The sequence below is a fragment of the Brassica napus genome, chromosome C3 (genome assembly GCF_020379485.1).
Source record: "Brassica napus cultivar Da-Ae chromosome C3, Da-Ae, whole genome shotgun sequence".
Lineage (NCBI taxonomy): Eukaryota > Viridiplantae > Streptophyta > Magnoliopsida > Brassicales > Brassicaceae > Brassica > Brassica napus.
The window spans coordinates 18,428,257-18,446,525 of NC_063446.1; the positions used below are offsets into that span (position 1 = coordinate 18,428,257).

At 38.0% G+C, this 18,269-nt stretch overlaps 2 protein-coding genes across 2 annotated transcripts; one reads left to right on the forward strand and one right to left on the reverse strand.

Moving 5' to 3' along the window:
• The first annotated feature begins 1,298 nt into the window (after positions 1-1,298).
• Positions 1,299-3,186, forward strand: LOC106388464 (11-beta-hydroxysteroid dehydrogenase 1A). The gene is made up of 6 exons (XM_013828540.2): positions 1,299-1,592; positions 1,688-1,880; positions 2,078-2,163; positions 2,239-2,370; positions 2,467-2,631; positions 2,725-3,186. The coding sequence occupies exons 1-6, from the start codon at positions 1,410-1,412 to the stop codon at positions 2,989-2,991; spliced, it is 1,026 nt and encodes a 341-aa protein (XP_013683994.1). The 5' UTR covers positions 1,299-1,409; the 3' UTR covers positions 2,992-3,186.
• Positions 3,187-5,253: 2,067 nt separating this feature from the next.
• On the reverse strand, positions 5,254-5,832 carry LOC106384053. Its single transcript, XM_013824074.1, has one exon. The coding sequence runs from the start codon at positions 5,830-5,832 to the stop codon at positions 5,254-5,256; it is 579 nt and encodes a 192-aa protein (XP_013679528.1).
• Between the last annotated feature and the right edge of the window lie 12,437 nt (positions 5,833-18,269).

Below are 18,269 nucleotides of genomic sequence, written 5' to 3' on the forward strand. Positions count from 1 at the left end.
AGCTTGAAAAATGGGAAAAAATTTAGAGAGCAAACAAATAAAGAAGATTGACGAAAACCCGTGCCACATTCCTACCTATCAGGAAGAGTACATGACGATGTCCATCTGACCCGGAGCTCGTCCCATTGGCCATTCTGACATCTTAGGAGGATGGCGATCCTGTTCCTCATGTCATCATTAATTTTCTGTGCAATGTGTACAGGAGGATGAGGAGGTTTTTGGTGTCTCCTGCCATTTCGTTCACTCCAAACTTTGTAGAATAATTCTTAAAAGACCATCAAAACAATATTGATGTTGATGACGGGATGAGCACATCAGGACATGTATTCGTTTTCGGTTTATCATTGATACTTGGACATTGCAGAAGCAGCCGACAGTCGTTTTATCATCATGCGAACCAGAGTTTATGGCGGCAACAAAAGCAACAAAATAAACTATATAGCTTAAGAAATTGTTATATAGGATACTAAATAAAGAAGGCGAAGAGGTCGACAATAAATTGGTTATTGCTCTAACTACGAATCCGGTTTTCATAGAAGAAGTAAGCACATATTTTCAAAGTATCATTTCATTCATGAATATGTGGAGAATGGACAAATCGAAGTGCAGTACGTACCATGTGTTAAGTAGAAGGCGAACATCTTTACTAGCCATTAGTAAGGATTAACTTCAAACAAATGAACAATTTAATTGGAGTTCAAAAAATCGATATTCTTAATTTAAGTTGGAATTAAAGGGGTGAATGTTGGATAATTCCAAAATTTATGGAAATTAATAAGTGTTTAATTAGTTAAGAGGTAGATACAAAAAAAAAAGAAATCTAAATTAAAATTGAAAATTTGCTAATTAGATTAGGTCTGTGTTTTATATTTCACACAGAAAAACAAATTGTCTTTCTATATAAATATAGATTTTATGGAGAATTGTTCCGTAAGATTTAAAAGAAACATTGAAAGTTTAGTTTTGAGAAATTTCTAAAGTGATAAAAAAAATATTTTTATAATCTTTTGTGTTTGTAGAAATTTATATATGTTGTACGAGCACACTTTTATTTGTTATTAAATCCGCCCACAGCGTTCTTGTAACTTATTATGTATTTCCGCAAAAACGACAATATAACTTCGTGGAACGAAGACATGATCTTATCCTCTAGAGATGTCAAAGAGATAAAGAAAACAATGAGTACGAGTGATCGACGTGCATTTTCCACACCTTGACACAACGTGTCGTGTCGTGTCGTGTCGTTCCCATGCAATGTTGTCATTCTATACCACCTGATATTGCGTGTCTTCTCTCTTCGTCTCATCACCGTTGTGGCCAAAATCTATTAAAAATATAGTTGAATTTATATATAATACATAAGTAAATGGTCGTTGAGTGTCAATATCATTAATGCGTTTTGATCGAAGATGGAATTGATAAACGACTTCCTCAACCTTACTGCACCTTTCTTCACCTTTTTTGGTCTTTGCTTCTTCTTGCCTCCTTTTATCTTCTTCAAGTTTTTGCAGTCTATCTTCTCTACCATTTTCTGTGAAAATCTTAATGGGAAAGTGGTTCTCATCACTGGTGCTTCCTCCGGTATCGGCGAGGTTTGGTTATAATGCGTTAATTTATTGTAAAATTTTAGACCGAAGAAAGGAATAGTATTCATTTGAGAGTTACTTATTATTATTTTTATCATCAGCGATTGGCGTATGAGTACGCAAGTAAAGGTGCATGTCTGGCTCTGACTGCCCTAAGGAAGAACCGTCTAGAGGAAGTGGCAGAGATTGCACGTGAAGTTGGATCCCCGAATGTTGTCACCGTTCATGCTGATGTCTCCAAACCTGATGATTGTAGACGAATCGTAGATGAGACCATCTCCCATTTTGGCAGATGTAATTCAGTCAAACCATTCCTTCGCGATCAAAACCGGCCTTTTTATAGTTACTATTTCGAACAAAAAAACAACATATTGATATGATCAATAAGAGTAGATAAAATATTTTTAAAACACGTCCGTCTTAAATAGTCTCAATGTTAAATCAGTAGTCTGTTTTGGTTAGTCTACCGTTGACTTGCTTTGACCTTACAGTGGATCATCTTGTAAATAATGCTGGAATAACGAAGATTTCAATGTTCGAGAACTTTGAAGAAATAACTAGGACAAGATCAGTTATGGTAATGTTATATGATTGTAATTTACAAGATCAGCCAACTGCTGGATCATTGACCTATCATTTGAATATATATTAGGATACTAACTTCTGGGGATCAGTTTATACAACTCGTGCTGCGCTTCCTTACCTTCGACAAAGCAATGGGAAGATTGTGGTTATGTCGTCCTCTGCGGCATGGCTAACCGCCCCACGGATGAGCTTTTACAATGTAAGTCAGTAAGTCACTATACACAATATATCTTAGTAAAGTGTCCCGTTGGTCCAACGTTGATTTTGAGTAATTGTACATAATTCTATATGTTAGGCGAGCAAAGCAGCTTTGTTAAACTTCTTCGAGACTCTGAGAATTGAGCTTGGCGGAGACGTACACATTACAATCGTTACGCCTGGTTATACTCAATTCGAACTCGCACAAGGCAAGTATTTCTCTGCTGAAGGAGAGTTAGTAGTCGACCAAGACGTCAGAGATGTAAGTCAAAGCTAACTCCTTAATGTACATGTACATTCTTGAATAGCGATGTGCTGTATCCGTTATAATTTGCTCGTTTTCAAACTAAATAAGGTTCAAGTAGGAGGATTTCCGGTGGCATCGGTATCAGGTTGTGCAAAGGAGATAGTGAACGGTGTGTGTCGGAAACAAAGATATGTGACCGAGCCATCATGGTTTAAGGTGACGTATCTTTGGAAAGTATTTTGTCCGGAACTGATTGAGTGGGGTTGCCGGTTGCTGTTCATGACCACGTCTGAGGAAAATGCACTCAACAAGAAGATCTTGGACAATACGGGTGTACGTGGGGTCCTGTACCCCGAATCTATCCGAACGCTTTGAAATCAAGTCCGAGTAGCTAGAGTAATATGGGTGATAATTCATAAAAAGTCAGATGCAATGAGTATAAAATATAAGTATCTCACGCTGCACAAAAAAAAAAGTATCTCACAGCTTTTGTGGATGAACTTTAGATGTGTATTATGTTAATATGTTACTGTTTGCTTGTATCTTATAAGAATACGTTACTATGCAACACCAGACATGCATATAGACGAATCCAACCATACTAACAAAATATATAATGATGTTTAATTATACCAAGTAAAACTAGTAGAGAAGTCATAAACCGAACTACAAATCCTCCAAACAAACCAAATTGAAAGAAGAAAAAATCATTTCCAATTCGGGGTTTAACACATGTTTTAAAAAGTAACTGCCTGCTATAGTTTAGATTTTGATTTAAAATAATTTTTCTGAGTTTGCAATTGTTTTACAATACATCAACGGGTTCATAAGTTCCTACTAAAATGTATCAATTATTATAGCTGTGGAATGGGCGGGCTGATTATTGGTTGCCCATGTCCAAATATAAATGAGTCTAATTTGGTGACACCCATTTGTCCATACGGATTATAAATGGACAAGAATCACATGACCAATAGGTAATGAGCGTTAACGGATTTGGACTATGTGGACATGGGCGGTCCAATGGTCATCCATTTGTCCATACAGATTATAAATGAACAAGAATCACATGACCAATGGGTAATGAGCGTTAATGGATTTGGACTATGTGGACATGGGCGGTCCAATGGTCACAAAAAGCTAAGGTTTCTAAAATCCGAGTTTTTCTGCCAAAATCGCAAAATCGATTTTTTCCGCTAAAATCTTAATATTAAGTTTTTTTTGTCAAAATCATAAATTCAAGTATTCTAGCTAAAACCGCAAAATCAAATTTTTCGCCAAAACCAAAAATTGATTTTTTTCGCCAAAACCGCAAAATCGAGTTTTCCCGCTAAAACCGCAAAAATCGAGTTTTCCCGTTAAAACCTCAAAATCGGGGTTTCTCGCCAAAATCGGAAAATCTGTTTTTTTTGCTAAAACCGAAAAATCGATTTTCTCCGCCACAACCGCAAAATTGACTTTTTCTGCCAAAACCGCAAAATTTAAACTTTTCTTATATGGTCTATTATGGATTCCATGGCAGCCCATGTAAACACGGATGTTAGTGAGTTTGGTCCTTAATGGACATGGTTCTTAATGGACATGGTCATTTTCTGACCGCAAACAATAAATGGACAAATGGATATGGGCTAATAGAGGTGGGCTAACCCAGTTTACGGTTCTATCAATTATGTTTCTTAAACAGTAAAGTCTGTACAGGCGTGTCATTTTCATATTTTTTACGGGCAGTTCTGTTGCTTGGTTTAGGAAGTATAACCGTATTATTTATATATATTTTATTGTTTTGAATAATATGTAAAGTTTATTCAGAAAAATTTATTTTTTACGGACTAAATTACTGGAAACAGAGATTTTAAAACATAGTACAGACTTTTTTTCAAACTCCTATCGTGTAGGTAGCCATACTTGAAGCACAGCTCCGAAACGTCGAATCCTCTTTGAGCCCAATAAGAGACACTGATTTCGAATCTGTCTATCAATAGTTTTTATCATCAGAGGCCAGAGTTGGTGAAGTACCATGTCCAGGGGCGAAGCCGAACATTACTATAGAGCCTGTGCACCCATAAAATGATTTATAACTTAAATTTCCTAATAAAATAAATAGTGAATATGTTAGATCTGGTGGAAAGTTTATGATGTGCACCCACAATCTCTATTTTTAATGTTTTATGATTGATAGTGTACCCAATAGAAAAATTCTCTAGACTCGCCCTTGACCATGCCGACGGTTGTTTCGTTCTTTCCAAACTGAGTAGAAAACCACTTGAAAGCTATATCGCAGGAGATAGAGCAGTATCATCGGTTGGGTATTATCAGACAGTATCTCCCTGATGTCTTGCCATCGAGAGGTGAATTGGGAAGGCAGGATATTTTGAGTCAGGTTCAGCCATATCTCTTGAGAATCCCTGCATTCAAAGAATAAATGTTCTCTAGTTTTGAACTGGTGTTGGCACAGAACACATCCAGAATTTATTCCAGAGTTCCAGAGGATCATTTTGTCCCCAGTGGACAGTCAGTTATGCACCGCAAGTACCAGCTGACTTGCGGTGCTGAACTGCGAAGCAGCAACCACGTGCTACTTGTGTCAAACTTCGGTTTGAAAACATCTATATTATCCTTCCATAACACAACGTATTCTCATGTACTCATCTTACATCTATGCTTATTCAGTGCTTCCTCAAACATAATGTAGAGATCGTATCTATGCCGTCGAGGGAGTCGTGACATAACAGATTCCACCGTCACGGTCAGAGAGATTCCCATGTCGATACAACCCCTTGCTCCCACAATATCAAATAAGCTATCCATATCTGACCATGCATCAAACCAAAATGAGGTGCCACACCCATTCTTAACTTCAATGCGATGGAAGTCCTTCGATTTATCTCGAAACTTCAAAATTTTACGCCACACCCATATTCCCAATGTTGAGTTTGAACGTACTGCCCAAAACGTCTCTCCCTTGAGCAAGTACTCTGTAACCCACCGAGCCCAAAGAAAATGAGAAGATGTGACTCTCCATATTAGCTTCAGACAACAAGTAATGTTAACTTCTTTCAATGGCCTTAGATCCAGACCCCCTTCTTCTATCTTTGGCGTGACCACATCTCGAGAAATTTTTGCTTTACTAGCGTTCAACTCCGGAACACCAGAGAAAATCTGAGCACAAACTATTATCTCCTTCAAAAAATTTTCTGGAAGGCAAAAGGACGACATCCAAAAGTTTGCAATGCTTATGAGCACGGACTTAATAAGTTGCAATCTCCTGGCCCTAGATAAGAAACGGTTTGTCCAGAGGCTAATTCGCTTCTTTATCTTTTCAATGAGAGGTTAGTAAACACTTTTGCCCATTCTCTTTGTCAAGAGAGGAAGGCCTAAATATATAACAGGTAACAGGCCAACGTCCAAGTGAAACTGATCATGTATTGCCTGTCTATCCTCCTCCTGCATACCACCACAATAAATCGTAGACTTCTCTACACTCATCATCCTGTATTGTCTGTCTATCCTCCTCATGAATACATTGGGAATAATATGGTTGGTGTGGAAGTCAGATGTGAGAGTAACTCCATTCTTTAAAAGTGAACAAAATCTCACAGTATCGATATCGATAGATGGAGCAGAAGAATTCTTCTACTCGATTGTTTATGCTTCAAATGCAGTAGAAGAAATAAGGGAGTTATGAAAAGATTTAAAACTTCATCAGGATTCACCTATTATTCGACACAAACCTTGGATAGTAGTAGTAGGTGGTTTTAATGAAACTTTGGAGATGGAAGATCATTCCTCACATGAGAGATCTCCTATGGTGACGCAAGGAATGAGGGATTTTAACGAGATTGTGCAGTACTGCTCCCTTTTGGACTTAGCCTCGCATGGTCCTCGATACACTTGGTGTAATAAGCGAACTGAAGGTCTTATCCTAAAGAAGATAGATTGTGTTCTGTTCAATGATAGCTGGTTAGCTGTATACCCTCAATCTTATGCAGTGTTCGAAAGTGGTGGAAGCTCGGATCATCTTTGATGCCATATACAGCTAGAATTAATCAGAACTCTCCCGGACTAAAAGACCTTTTAAGTTTGTCAACGCAATCACACACCAGGAGGAATTTTCACCGGCTGTGGGATAGTACTGGGACTCAACTGAGCCAATCTTCCTGTCAACAACTTCATTGTCCAGGTTCTCAAAGAAGATTATGATCTTATTACATTTTAGTTACTACTCTAACAACTCTCTAGCACCATCTAGATTTATTGACTGCAAGATGTATTAGATGGAAACACGGCAGTGTATCACATGTTACTCACATCCACACTTCCTGAGAATGTCTGGAGAAACCAAAGCTGACTTCCAACTTTAATCTATTCTACTTGCTTTGTTTTGGGGCTTGGTATACATTGGATCGGAGTCCTTTTGGAAGTCTGGAAGGTATTAAACTTAGTGTCTCTCGTTCTCCTTCCACCTTTCTTTGGCATCCATATTTACAAAAGATTGAAATGTTTCCTGCGGCCCCATTATTCTACTCTAATAGAATGATCACACATTGTTTGGAAGTGAAGGGTAGATACATTATCGATGACTCTACTATTCACCTACAGTTTTCCCAGTAATTATATATACTATATAATAAAAAAAATCGGATTTAGAGAAGAGAAGAGAGAGGGAAAACCAGAAAGGGTTACCTGTGGGTCCAGATACTTGCTTGAGTTGATTCCATGTGTCCCTTGATCGATACTCCCAAGATGTAGCCTACACATTTACTTTAAGCAGAAATGAGGTAAGCAGAAGGGTACGTTAGACACTATCAGTGGAGTTGTGTGATGTATGGTAATGGTGACTAAGATAGAGTGTAGTACATTGGATCATCATTAGTAATGATTCACTTCCACCTATCATATTTTCAGAAGTAAGAGTAATGATTTTAAATCATGTGAGTCCCTGCTGTTTTCAAAACCTCTTTCATTAGGACTATTCTTGTTTTCCTTGAGGACAAGCAAAAGAGTAAGTCTGGGGGAGTTGATATACCATGGATTTTACCAGTTTTTAGCCATGGTATATAGTTGTTTTAGGAGTTATTTATTATATTCTGGAGCCTTTTAAGAGTATTTACACGTTCATGAGTGTTTTGGAGGAAAATTGTGATTTTGGTGCATTTTGGAGATAAAATGAGAAGAATCCGTAGCTGACCGAACCAGTCCGAAGGTTGAAAATCAGAGACAAACATCGATCGGCGGACAACTTTTTTCGTCGATTGACAGTGAAGCGCGCAAGGCCCAACTTGGTTCCCAACCGACTTATGGCCCAAGTTCCACATCAATTCCAGAAATATCCATGGCCGACTTTAACCTAATATTTATGTGCTCTGCCATTATTTTGGGTAAGACACACTTTCATACTTTATTATTTTCATAGCAAAACATGTTTAGGGTTTTTAGTAGTTTGGAGAGAAGATCCAAAACTCCTTCAGAGTTTTGTATTGGAGCTCTAGTTTTTCTACTTTATTCTATTTATATGCATTTTATTCAGATATTTGCTATGTTATATTTTGTTATGTCTGAGTTACCTTTGTTAGATTTATGGTTTAAAGTAAGGCTATGGGATTTGCCCAATATATAGATACGCAAATGTGACAAAAATTTTCTTCAAGGAATTGTTTGTAATGTTTGTGTTCTAGAGTAGCTAACTAGAAGCCTGAACTTAAGATAATTAGGTGCACACAACGGCATGGTTTTTACCTGAATTAATTTTCTTCAGCTAGGATTGCTAGGAACAAGCGACAGCTGATTTAGTTAATACTAGTGAACCTATCGAACAGCTCACTAAAGCTTGCCTAGGTAAACGTCGATCGACGCTAATCTCATAGCATCAATTGACGTTCAAACCATATCAACAAGCAACATCTGAGATATTGGACTTAGTAAATAGGATTTATTCGCATGCAGAAGCTGGAATACTTTGCAATTTGAATTTGAGTTCTAGGATTGAAAACCTTGGCATCTATATCACTACAATCATGATTACCTGAAATCCTAGATCTAATTATTTCTCATAATTGTTTACAACCTCAACCAATCAATCAACTAAACAACTACCTTGTTCACCCTTGCTTTTTATTAATTACTCTGTTTGCCTAGCTTAATCATAAGATGATTAGGATCTATTGTCTTCCTTAGCTCCTTGTTGATTTGATCCCTAAGTACTACGACTGAACCTCTTATTTGAGAGAGTACACGTCCCTCCTTGGGGGTAATTTGAGTGATATCAAGATTCCCCCTCTTTTTCCCAACCACCTGCAACCTGCAATATATGACGTTTTTCATTTTATTTCGGAGGAGACTTCAATTTTTATGTAGAACAGAAAATACAAGGACACTTGCGATTTTTCTACTTTGTAAGGGAGAAGGATTTATTCTCTCTGTCGTTTTTCGAGAAGAATCCCTGAACTCTATTTCATTCTTTTGCAATCGTTATTCATGTTTCTTCATCATCTATCTTTGTGTTAACTTTGTTTATGTCTAAGTAGTCATTTTGATAAGTTTAGGATGTTAAAGTGTCTAAATACAAATAAGGATTATCGCTGAGATTGTCTTCATTCATTATTTCACTTAAAGCTTGCATTAAAATGAACACTTAGTGTATGATTTTAAGTTTAATCTATTCATCAAAAGTGTTTGAGGTTGATATACATAGCACGAATGAGCAACTTCTCTCTAACCGACGAAAGTAGATGTTAGAGCAATTTGTGAACTAATCGAATCTGAGCATTAATGTTTGTCATCATGTTTGAATCCAAACAACAGTTTAGTTGTAAACTTGTTTAAAATTGTTCATTGAATCATTATTTGGCTCATGATCGCTTGATACCTGATCCATCTCCCTAGGCTTAGCAATTTTATTAATCTGAATCCAAACCAATCCATCTCTTTTTCTGGTTTATCTGATTTTCTTATTTTGCAGTCAATCGATTTGGCTTAGCTTCATATCAAACCATAGAATAGAAGATGGAAACGGTCCTCTGGCATCGAATCTAAAGTATTACAATAACCACTGTAACTTGTAGAAAATATCCAATTTTAGTGTAGCAGACCCCTCGGAGGGGAGTCTTCATGGCAAGACCATGAGACTTGTGGTCCTCGCGGAAATTCTTGGAATTATGACAGAACTTTAATGTTCCAGGTCTGATCTCTGGAAGAGTCTCCATCTCCTATTGATCCTCCACGTTTAACTTTGTCGGCCGTCATTGTCGTCGCGGGTCTTATCTTTTGGTTTTGACATCGAAGCGTGTTTTCAGAGAGAGCTTTCTTTTCTTCTTCCATTTCCATGTATCTTGAATCCTAGTGGAAAGAATCCTCGAGGGTGACATGTTTGTCAAGCAAGACATCTTCATGAACACACGATTCATGCCACAAAGCATTTCAGGTCTGCTATCGCGGCCTTGTTGTTCACGACAATGTTAGAAAGGATTGCTTTGAATCTTCTGATGAATGAACGGAGATAATCTTCCTTTATATGTTAAATTTTCCATAGGTTAGTATCTGAAGCTCCCTTCTCTATGAACATGGAGTAGTACCTCATGAACACCGTAAACAATTTTCTGAAATTATCGATAGAGTTAACCTCCAATCGAGAGAACCAGTTAGGAGACGCTCATGATAAATTTTTGACAAACTTTTGACAATAGCCGGTTTTCGTTCCTGATATCACTCAAATTACCCTAAGGAGTGACGTTTACTCTCTCAAATAAGAGGTTCAGTTACTTAGGGATCAAATCCACAAGGAGCTAGGACACACAATAGATCCTAATCAGCAGTGATTAAGCTAGGAAAATTATGAAAACAGTAAATAAGCAAGCAAGGCAAACAAGGCAGTTGTTCAGTTGATTGGTTTGAGGTCTGTAAACAATTATTAGAAAGCGCTAGATCTAGGGTTTCTATTCAAGTAATCAGGAATATATAAGTATATAATACTTAGGTTGTCAATCCTAGAACTCGATTTATAGTGTAAAGATATTCAGCTTTCGCATGTGAGTCTTATGTTTGACTAAGTCCAATATCTTCGCTTCTGCTTGTTAATACGGATCAAACGTTGATCAATGCTATGGGATTAGTGTGGATTGATGTTTCCTTAGACATGCCTTAACGAGTTGATCGATAGGTTCACTAGTATTGTCTAGATTATCTTTAACTTATTTCTTGCAATCCTAGCTCAAGAGAATTAATTCTGGTGCAGAACCTATCGTCGTAGTTGTTCACAATTCTAAGTTCAAGGTTCTAGTTAGCTATTTTAGAACACATGCATTAACAACAATTCCTTGAAGGATATTTATCACCTTAAAAATTCTATATTTTGGGCTAATCCCTCATAACCTATTTGAACCCTAAATCTAACATATGAATTACTCAAACATAGCAAAGTAAATCATAATAGATAACTGAATAAATTGCATAAATAGAATATAGTTAGAAATACTGGAGTTGCAATACAAATCTATGAAGGAGTCTTGGATCTTCTCTCCATACTACAAAAACCCTAAGTAATGTTTGCTGTGAAAAGTAGAAAAGTATGAAAGCATGTGTTGCCTAGAACAATGGTAGAGCACAAAAATATTAGGTTAAAATTAGCCAGGGGTATTTCTGTAAATGTGTGTGACTTGAGATTTAAGTCGGTTGATAACCTAGTAGGGTCTTGCGCGCTTCGCTGTCGATCGGCGGTACATGATGTGCATCGATCGATGTTAGTCTCTGAATGTCAACCTCTTGACTGGTTCAATGGCAGCTACGGGGTTCCTCTCATTTTATCTCTAAAATACACAAAAATCACCACTTTCCTCCAAAACACTTCTGAACCTATAAATATGCCAAAAAGGTTTCAAAATATAATAATTATATCTTAAAACACTCATATACTATGGCTAAAAATGGGTAAAATCCATGGTATATCAGTTCTCCTTTGGCAAAACGAGTTTGTCCCATTGTAATGCATAAAGCTGTCAGTGAGCTCGGGAATCCGTTTTACCATCATAAGAGGGGATTTTCTGCTTGATTTTAGGTGATGCCATCCGTGAATGGTGTCTTTTGTGTCTCTTCAATGAATTTGTCGACCTCATGGTCCAAGCTAGCCGCCTGGTGAATTTTTGATTGCATTGTTTGAGATTGGCTATAGTTCGGGCCAGTGTTCGTTTTATGATGCCGATCTCGATTTTTGGGCTCGCTGTTTTTTCAATTGGGATGGATTCTTGGCAGAATCCCAATCTGTTGTTTCCTATTGAGTTTGTACGTCCACCTAGGGCTGGCGTGGAGTCTTTGGTGATTAGGGCTGGCGTGGAGTCTTTGGTGATATGCACTTAAGGAATTGATTTGCGCCTACTGGTTGGTCTAGACCTGATTGAGTTGCTTGAAGCGTTAAAAAGCTTGCTGTGCCACGGCATCCTACTGACCTGTATGTTAAATCAAAACAGAGAACTTTTTGCAAATTATCACGTATTTGTGATAACATACCATTCAGATTGATGGTTGATGCCGTTGGTAACACTGCCAGTTGGGGGTGGTGTGGGAGTTCCTTCAGGATTGAACTGCTGAGTTGCGTCCTGCTGGATGATGGGAGTGTTATCTATAGAATCACAATATCAATAAGAAGTTCTTTTCTTATTATTCAATCACCAAGTTCAATATCAAGATCACAAAATCACACACCTATGCATCACAATATGCATCACTATATATAGGACTTAGACAACTCCTAATCCTCATAGTATTATCACAAAACATAATATCATAATCCTTATAGATAAACATAATTTTAAATAAGGAAAAGTAAACTTGCAACTCAAGCTTATCCAACATTCTCCCCCTTAAGCTTGAACTTGTCTTCACACACATTTTGAACTCCAATAAGTTCTCGCATCTCCTTAAACTTATTTCGACCAAGTGAATTGGTGAAGATATCCGCCTTTTGCTCACTTCCCGGAATATGTTCAACTTCAACCAACTCATTCTCGACACACTCTCTTATAAAATGAAATCTCCTATGAATGTGCTTGCTTCATCCATGAAACACCAGATTCTTTGATAGCGCAATTGCTGACTTGTGATCAACCTTAATGACCACACATTCACTAGCTTCTCCAATAGCTTCGCTTAGTAATTCCTGCAACCAAATAGCTTGTTTTGCAGCTTCTATTGCAGCCATAAATTCTGATTCACACGACGAAAGAGCTACCAGCTCTTTCTTTGTCGAGCTCCACGTTATAGGACTCTCACCGAAATAAAATATATGTCCTGTTGTGCCTTTACCATCATCTATGTCTATATTGCATGAACTGTCGCTGTAACCTAACAAACCAGTACCTTTTCCCCGTTCATAACGCAAGCCGAGAGAGACAATACCTCGAAGGTACCTAAGAACTTGTTTCATTGCAGCTCCGTGTGATACCTTAGGATCTTGCATATATCTACTCAAGACTCCAACACTGAATGCAAGATCCGGTCGTGTATGCAACAAGTAGCATAAGCACCCAATGTTCCGGCGAAACTCCTTCTCATCAACCTTATCCTCGTCATTCGCAGTAGAGAACTGTGTGTTCTGCTCCAAAGGCACATGTGTTAGGTTACACGAGCTCATGCCACATTCCTCAAGGACCCGTTGTGCATATCTATCCTGTTTGAGTATGATGCCTCCGTCATACTGCAAGACTTCTATTCCCAAATAGTACGTCAACTTCCCAGGATCGCTCATCTCAAACTTAGCTCCCATCTCTTTCTTAAACTTCAGTATAGCTCGTAGAGAAGAGCCGGTGACTAGCAGGTCATCAACATAGACTACCACGATGAGAAGCTCCTTATTTTCTTCTCTACGATAAAGAGAGGGTTCTTTGGAACATCTCTGGAAGTTTAAGCCTCGCAAGATCATGTTAAGTCTTATATTCCATGCTCTCGGAGCTTGTCGTAGATCGTAAAGGGTTTTCTTAAGTCTATAGGCTTTGTGTTCTTCTCCTGAGACCGTGAAGCCCTCAGGTTGATTCACAAAGACTTCCTCCTTCAGCTCTCCGTGGAGAAAAGCGGTCTTGACGTCGAGATGATGTATCTCCCAACCATGTGAACCAGCCAGCGCAATAATCAACCGTATAGTCTCAATACGAGCCACCGGAGCGAACACTTCGTCGTAATCCACTCCATGCCGTTGAATATAACCTTTAGCTACCAGTCGCGCTTTGTATTTGCTGATAGTCCCGTCAGCGTTGTGTTTGATCTTGAAGACCCACTTCAAGCCTATTGTCTTTATACCATCCGGTAGCTCAACAAGATCCCAAGTATTGTTCTTCTCTATAGAGAAGATCTCATCCTTGCAAGCATCAATCCAAACTTTCATCTTCTTAGCTTCATTGTAATCCCAAGGCTCATCGTTAACAATCATCAGCAGTCGCTCTCCTTCTATCTCAGCAAGAAGGACGTAATCATCGAGATATGATGGTCTGGTGGTGATCCTTGTTGATCATATAGGTAATGGCTCGACTTCGTCTTCTTTGCTGCTGCCATTGTTGCCATTATCGAGTTCTTCTTCGACCTCATTAGTCGGAGATGAAGGTCCATCTTCGTTTGTGTTCACGATCAGACGAGATAGGTCAACTTCAAGCTCTCCAGGATCACCGTTGTCGTCCTTGGTCCAATTCAAACTCTTTTCTTCTTCGAACACAACATCCCGACTGACAACAATACATTTACTCAATGGATCAAATAGATGATAAGCTTTGATCCTGGTTCTATTCCAAGATGTACAAGAGTTCTGGATCTGTCGTCGAGTTTCTTTCTTCCTGCCCTTTCGGTTCTTGCGTGACAGACACATCCAAACACTTTAACGTGAGAGAGGTTCGGCTTGTGTGACTTCAAAGCTTCATATGGTGTGCTTAGATCAAGAGACCTAGTTGCAACTCGGTTGATTAGATAGGTGCACTGCCTTATTGCTTCGCCCCATAGATGGTTCGGTAGATTCATGTGTTTTAGGATACTCCTGATCACCTCTAGGAGCGTTCTATTGTGTCGCTCCACTACACCGTTTTGTTGTGGAGAGTAAGGCCCAGTCAAGTGTCGTTTAATGTCATTCCTCTCGCAATACGCCTGAAACTCCCGTGAACAAAATTCTCCTCCTCTATCTGTCTGCAAGTTTTTTAGCTCTGTATGTGTTTCTTGTTCAGCAAGTACTTTGAAGGTTTTAAACTTCTCAAAGGCCTCACTCTTTTCCTTTAGCAATGCCGTCCACATGTAGCGAGAACAATCGTCAATAAGAACAAAAACATATCGATTGTTGGCTGGAGTTGATGGCGTGATAGGTCCACATAAGTCGGCATGTACAAGCTCAAGAAGTTCCTTTGCACGATATGATGTTGCTTGTGGGAAGGGCTTCCGAGTTTGTTTTGCCTTCAAGCATGACACGCATGTCTCAGAGCAACGGTCAATGTCAGGCATGCCGTTTACCAGCTCCTTACTAACCATGAGTCGCATCGTATCCTTGTTAATATGCCCCAGCCGTGCGTGCCATAACGTATAGTCTCCAAATCCTTTCACTTGCAAGCATTGTATAAGATCAACCTGTAGGGTTACCTTATATAGACGGTTCTTTGATCTTGTACTCCTAACCATCAACTGTCCGTCTCTATCAAATAGGCTTAGTTGGTCATCTTTCATACGTACTTCACATCCAACTTCTGTAGCTTGACCTAAGCTGACAATGTTACTCCGCAATGCCGGTAAGTAGTATACATTCTTTAATATCTTCTTCTCTCCTCCTCTGACTATGAAACAGATTGAACCCTTTCCCATTATGTTAATCTTGAATCGTCTCCAAACCGTACTTTTCCAGTGATCGAGTCGTCCAATTCGAAGAAAAAAAGTCGATTACCACTCATGTGGTTGCTAGCGTCATTTTCAAGACACCACACATCCATTGCGTCAGATTCAGTCTCAAACCTCTTAGGGTTCACCTTTGTTCTCATTAAGGTAAACTACCTCATTCATCATGAGAGCATCAGCTTCATGAGTGTCTTCCTCCTTCTTCTCGACAGTTTCTTGAAGATTTAATAGCTTATCGGGAGAATCTGTAGCATAGTGACCAAGCTTATCACAATTGAAACAGGTAATGTGAGATGCATCTCCACCACCACCTTGTCCTTGCCGATACGCGTCTCTTTGTTGTTGAAACAAACCTCGTGCACGACCTCTTCCTCGCCAACCCGATCGACCACCACGCCCACGTCCACGGTTATTGTAGTTGTTGCCATAGCTCTCTTGTTTTGAATCTGCGTACATCAGCTTACTAGAGTCATCAACTGCTTCTTCTTCATCTTCGGCGACTCTTTCTTCATAAGCTTTCAATCTCCCAATGATATCCTCAAAACTTGTTGAGTTTAGATCCAATACTTGCTCAAGTGAAGCAACGATATGAATATACTTCTTACTTGGCAAGCTTGACAAAAATTTCTTAACAATTTTCGGTTCCTCTATCGACTCTCCTAAGGAAGCTGACTTGGAGGATATCTCTGAAAGTTTTCCCACGAATGTGTCGATTGTGTCTGCATCCTTCATCTTGAGTCTATCAAACTCTGCCATCAGAGTTTGTAGTCTCGCTTCACGTACTCTTTCTACTCCTATATGGCGCGATTTCACAGCATCCCAAACAGATTTTGCGTCGTCTAATTCCCCGACTTGAAGAACCAAAGCTTCATGTATTGATTGGAACAACAAGGCGATGGCCATATTGTTTTTATCTTCTGCTTTGCTTCCGGGGTCGATTGTTTCCCAGACTTTGCTAACCTTTAATGCTATCTTCATCCTCATAGCCCAAACTGTATAGTTAGAAGAAGTGAGCATTGGAAGTTTAACAGAGGCGGCTCCGACATCTTTGTTGCTTAGCACAAGATCGTCTTTTGCATCAGTCATTGTGTTAATTGAAGGCTGATCACATTGCTTTTATGCTCTGATACCAAATATAGAATCACAATATCAATAAGAAGTTCTTTTCTTATTATTCAATCACCAATTTCAATATCAAGATCACAAACTCACACACCTATGCATCACAATATGCATCACTATATATAGGACTTAGACAACTCCTAATCCTCATAGTATTATCACAAAACATAATATCCTAATTCTTATAGATAAACATAACTTTAAATAAGGAAAAAGAAACTTGCAACTCAAGCTTATCCAACATTATCTGCATTGAATTGATGTCTTTGCAGGTGAGACTCAAGTTGTTTCCTGTTAAATGTACTTCAGTCATTGCGATATGTGTTTCTCTTCGGAACTTTCAGAGACTTTTGTACCCACCTTCTAGCGTTAAATGATAGATCTCAAAATCCATTTAGAAATTAGACTTACGATTTATACTGATGTATCAACGAAGTAATATGTAAAAATAATGTTTATTGATGATTTTGGTATCAAAAATCGATTATTATTGATCTCTGAGCTTATATAAGTGTGATGAACATGGGGTATAAAAATACAGGTAAACTCTAGAGTAATCTGAGAATAAAATGATGTATGAAAAACCTTGGATCCTTTCTCGTTCTCTTTTGCCATCATTTTATAGATATTTGGAGAAGGATTGTTACGGCAACATGATCTCCGGTGAGGATCTGGTGCATTGAAGACTGTCTTCAATGTTGATTTTCTTAACGTTTTGGTTTGACCGGGTCATGTCAGGTCGGAATTATCTCTATTTCGAGTTTATAATTGTTTTCTTTCTTCATGGGCCATGTTATTCTTCTAATGGTCTTTTGGTTTACTGAATTGGATCTTAGATCGGGTTTGGAATGGAGTAAACCCCACCTCCAATATGTTGACTTATGATGCCTTTTATAATCTATTACATTTTAGATCCTTTTTCATGATTTTTTCCTTCTAATTTCTATTTACAACTGACTTTTCTGTTTTAGGCCTAATAAAGATTTAAATGAGAGAGTTAAATCCATCTCTAATAGAGATCTAGTTTTATTTTCTGAAGACAAAACATGTTCTTTGAAAAAAAAAACATGTTTATTACTTGTTGGAAAAAAAAAACAGAAAACCAAAAACATGTTATTTATTGACTTGTGACCCGTGAAAGCGTGACTGTGGTTCAAAGAAATAGCGTGTATTGGGGAAAGAAAGAGATGGGGAGGGAAAAAAACAGAAGAAGATGTTTGTGAGGTGCGAAGCACGTTCACATGCTCTGTTTTATTAGTATTTTCAATAGTATGTAAGCAAAAAAGCATTATATACCTCTTTACTTATTATTTTCCATTTTATTATTTATGTTCATCATAAACATTTAAAAACCAACATACTATTGAAAATACTATTTATCTTCTTTTTTACTTTTTTGTCAACAAAAAATTATACAATACTACTTAGAACTGATTACGGATTCAGAAAATTAAACCACTAGAGAACATAATCAACATAAATCACAGCAACAAAACTTTTAACATTAAGTGTAAATTTGTCTGCCATTGTATATTTTTGGAATATGTTAGATTATGAAGTTAGGAAAGAATTTAATACAGTTTATGTAAAAAGCGAAAATCAGTTCTTCTATTGGTGTAGACATACCCGATAAAGCGAATATTACTTCTAAAAATTGTAAGACCTTCGTACACTTCATAGAATAA

Bases quoted from the DNA above. Each gene is read 5' to 3' on its own strand.
- LOC106384053 (XM_013824074.1), bottom strand. From the start codon at position 5,832: ATGTCGTCCTTTTGCCTTCCAGAAAATTTTTTGAAGGAGATAATAGTT.
- LOC106388464 (XM_013828540.2), top strand. From the start codon at position 1,410: ATGGAATTGATAAACGACTTCCTCAACCTTACTGCACCTTTCTTCACC. The intron at 1,593-1,687 runs GTTTGGTTATAA...TTTTATCATCAG, and splicing joins CTTCCTCCGGTATCGGCGAG to CGATTGGCGTATGAGTACGC. The intron at 2,164-2,238 runs GTAATGTTATAT...AATATATATTAG, and splicing joins CTAGGACAAGATCAGTTATG to GATACTAACTTCTGGGGATC.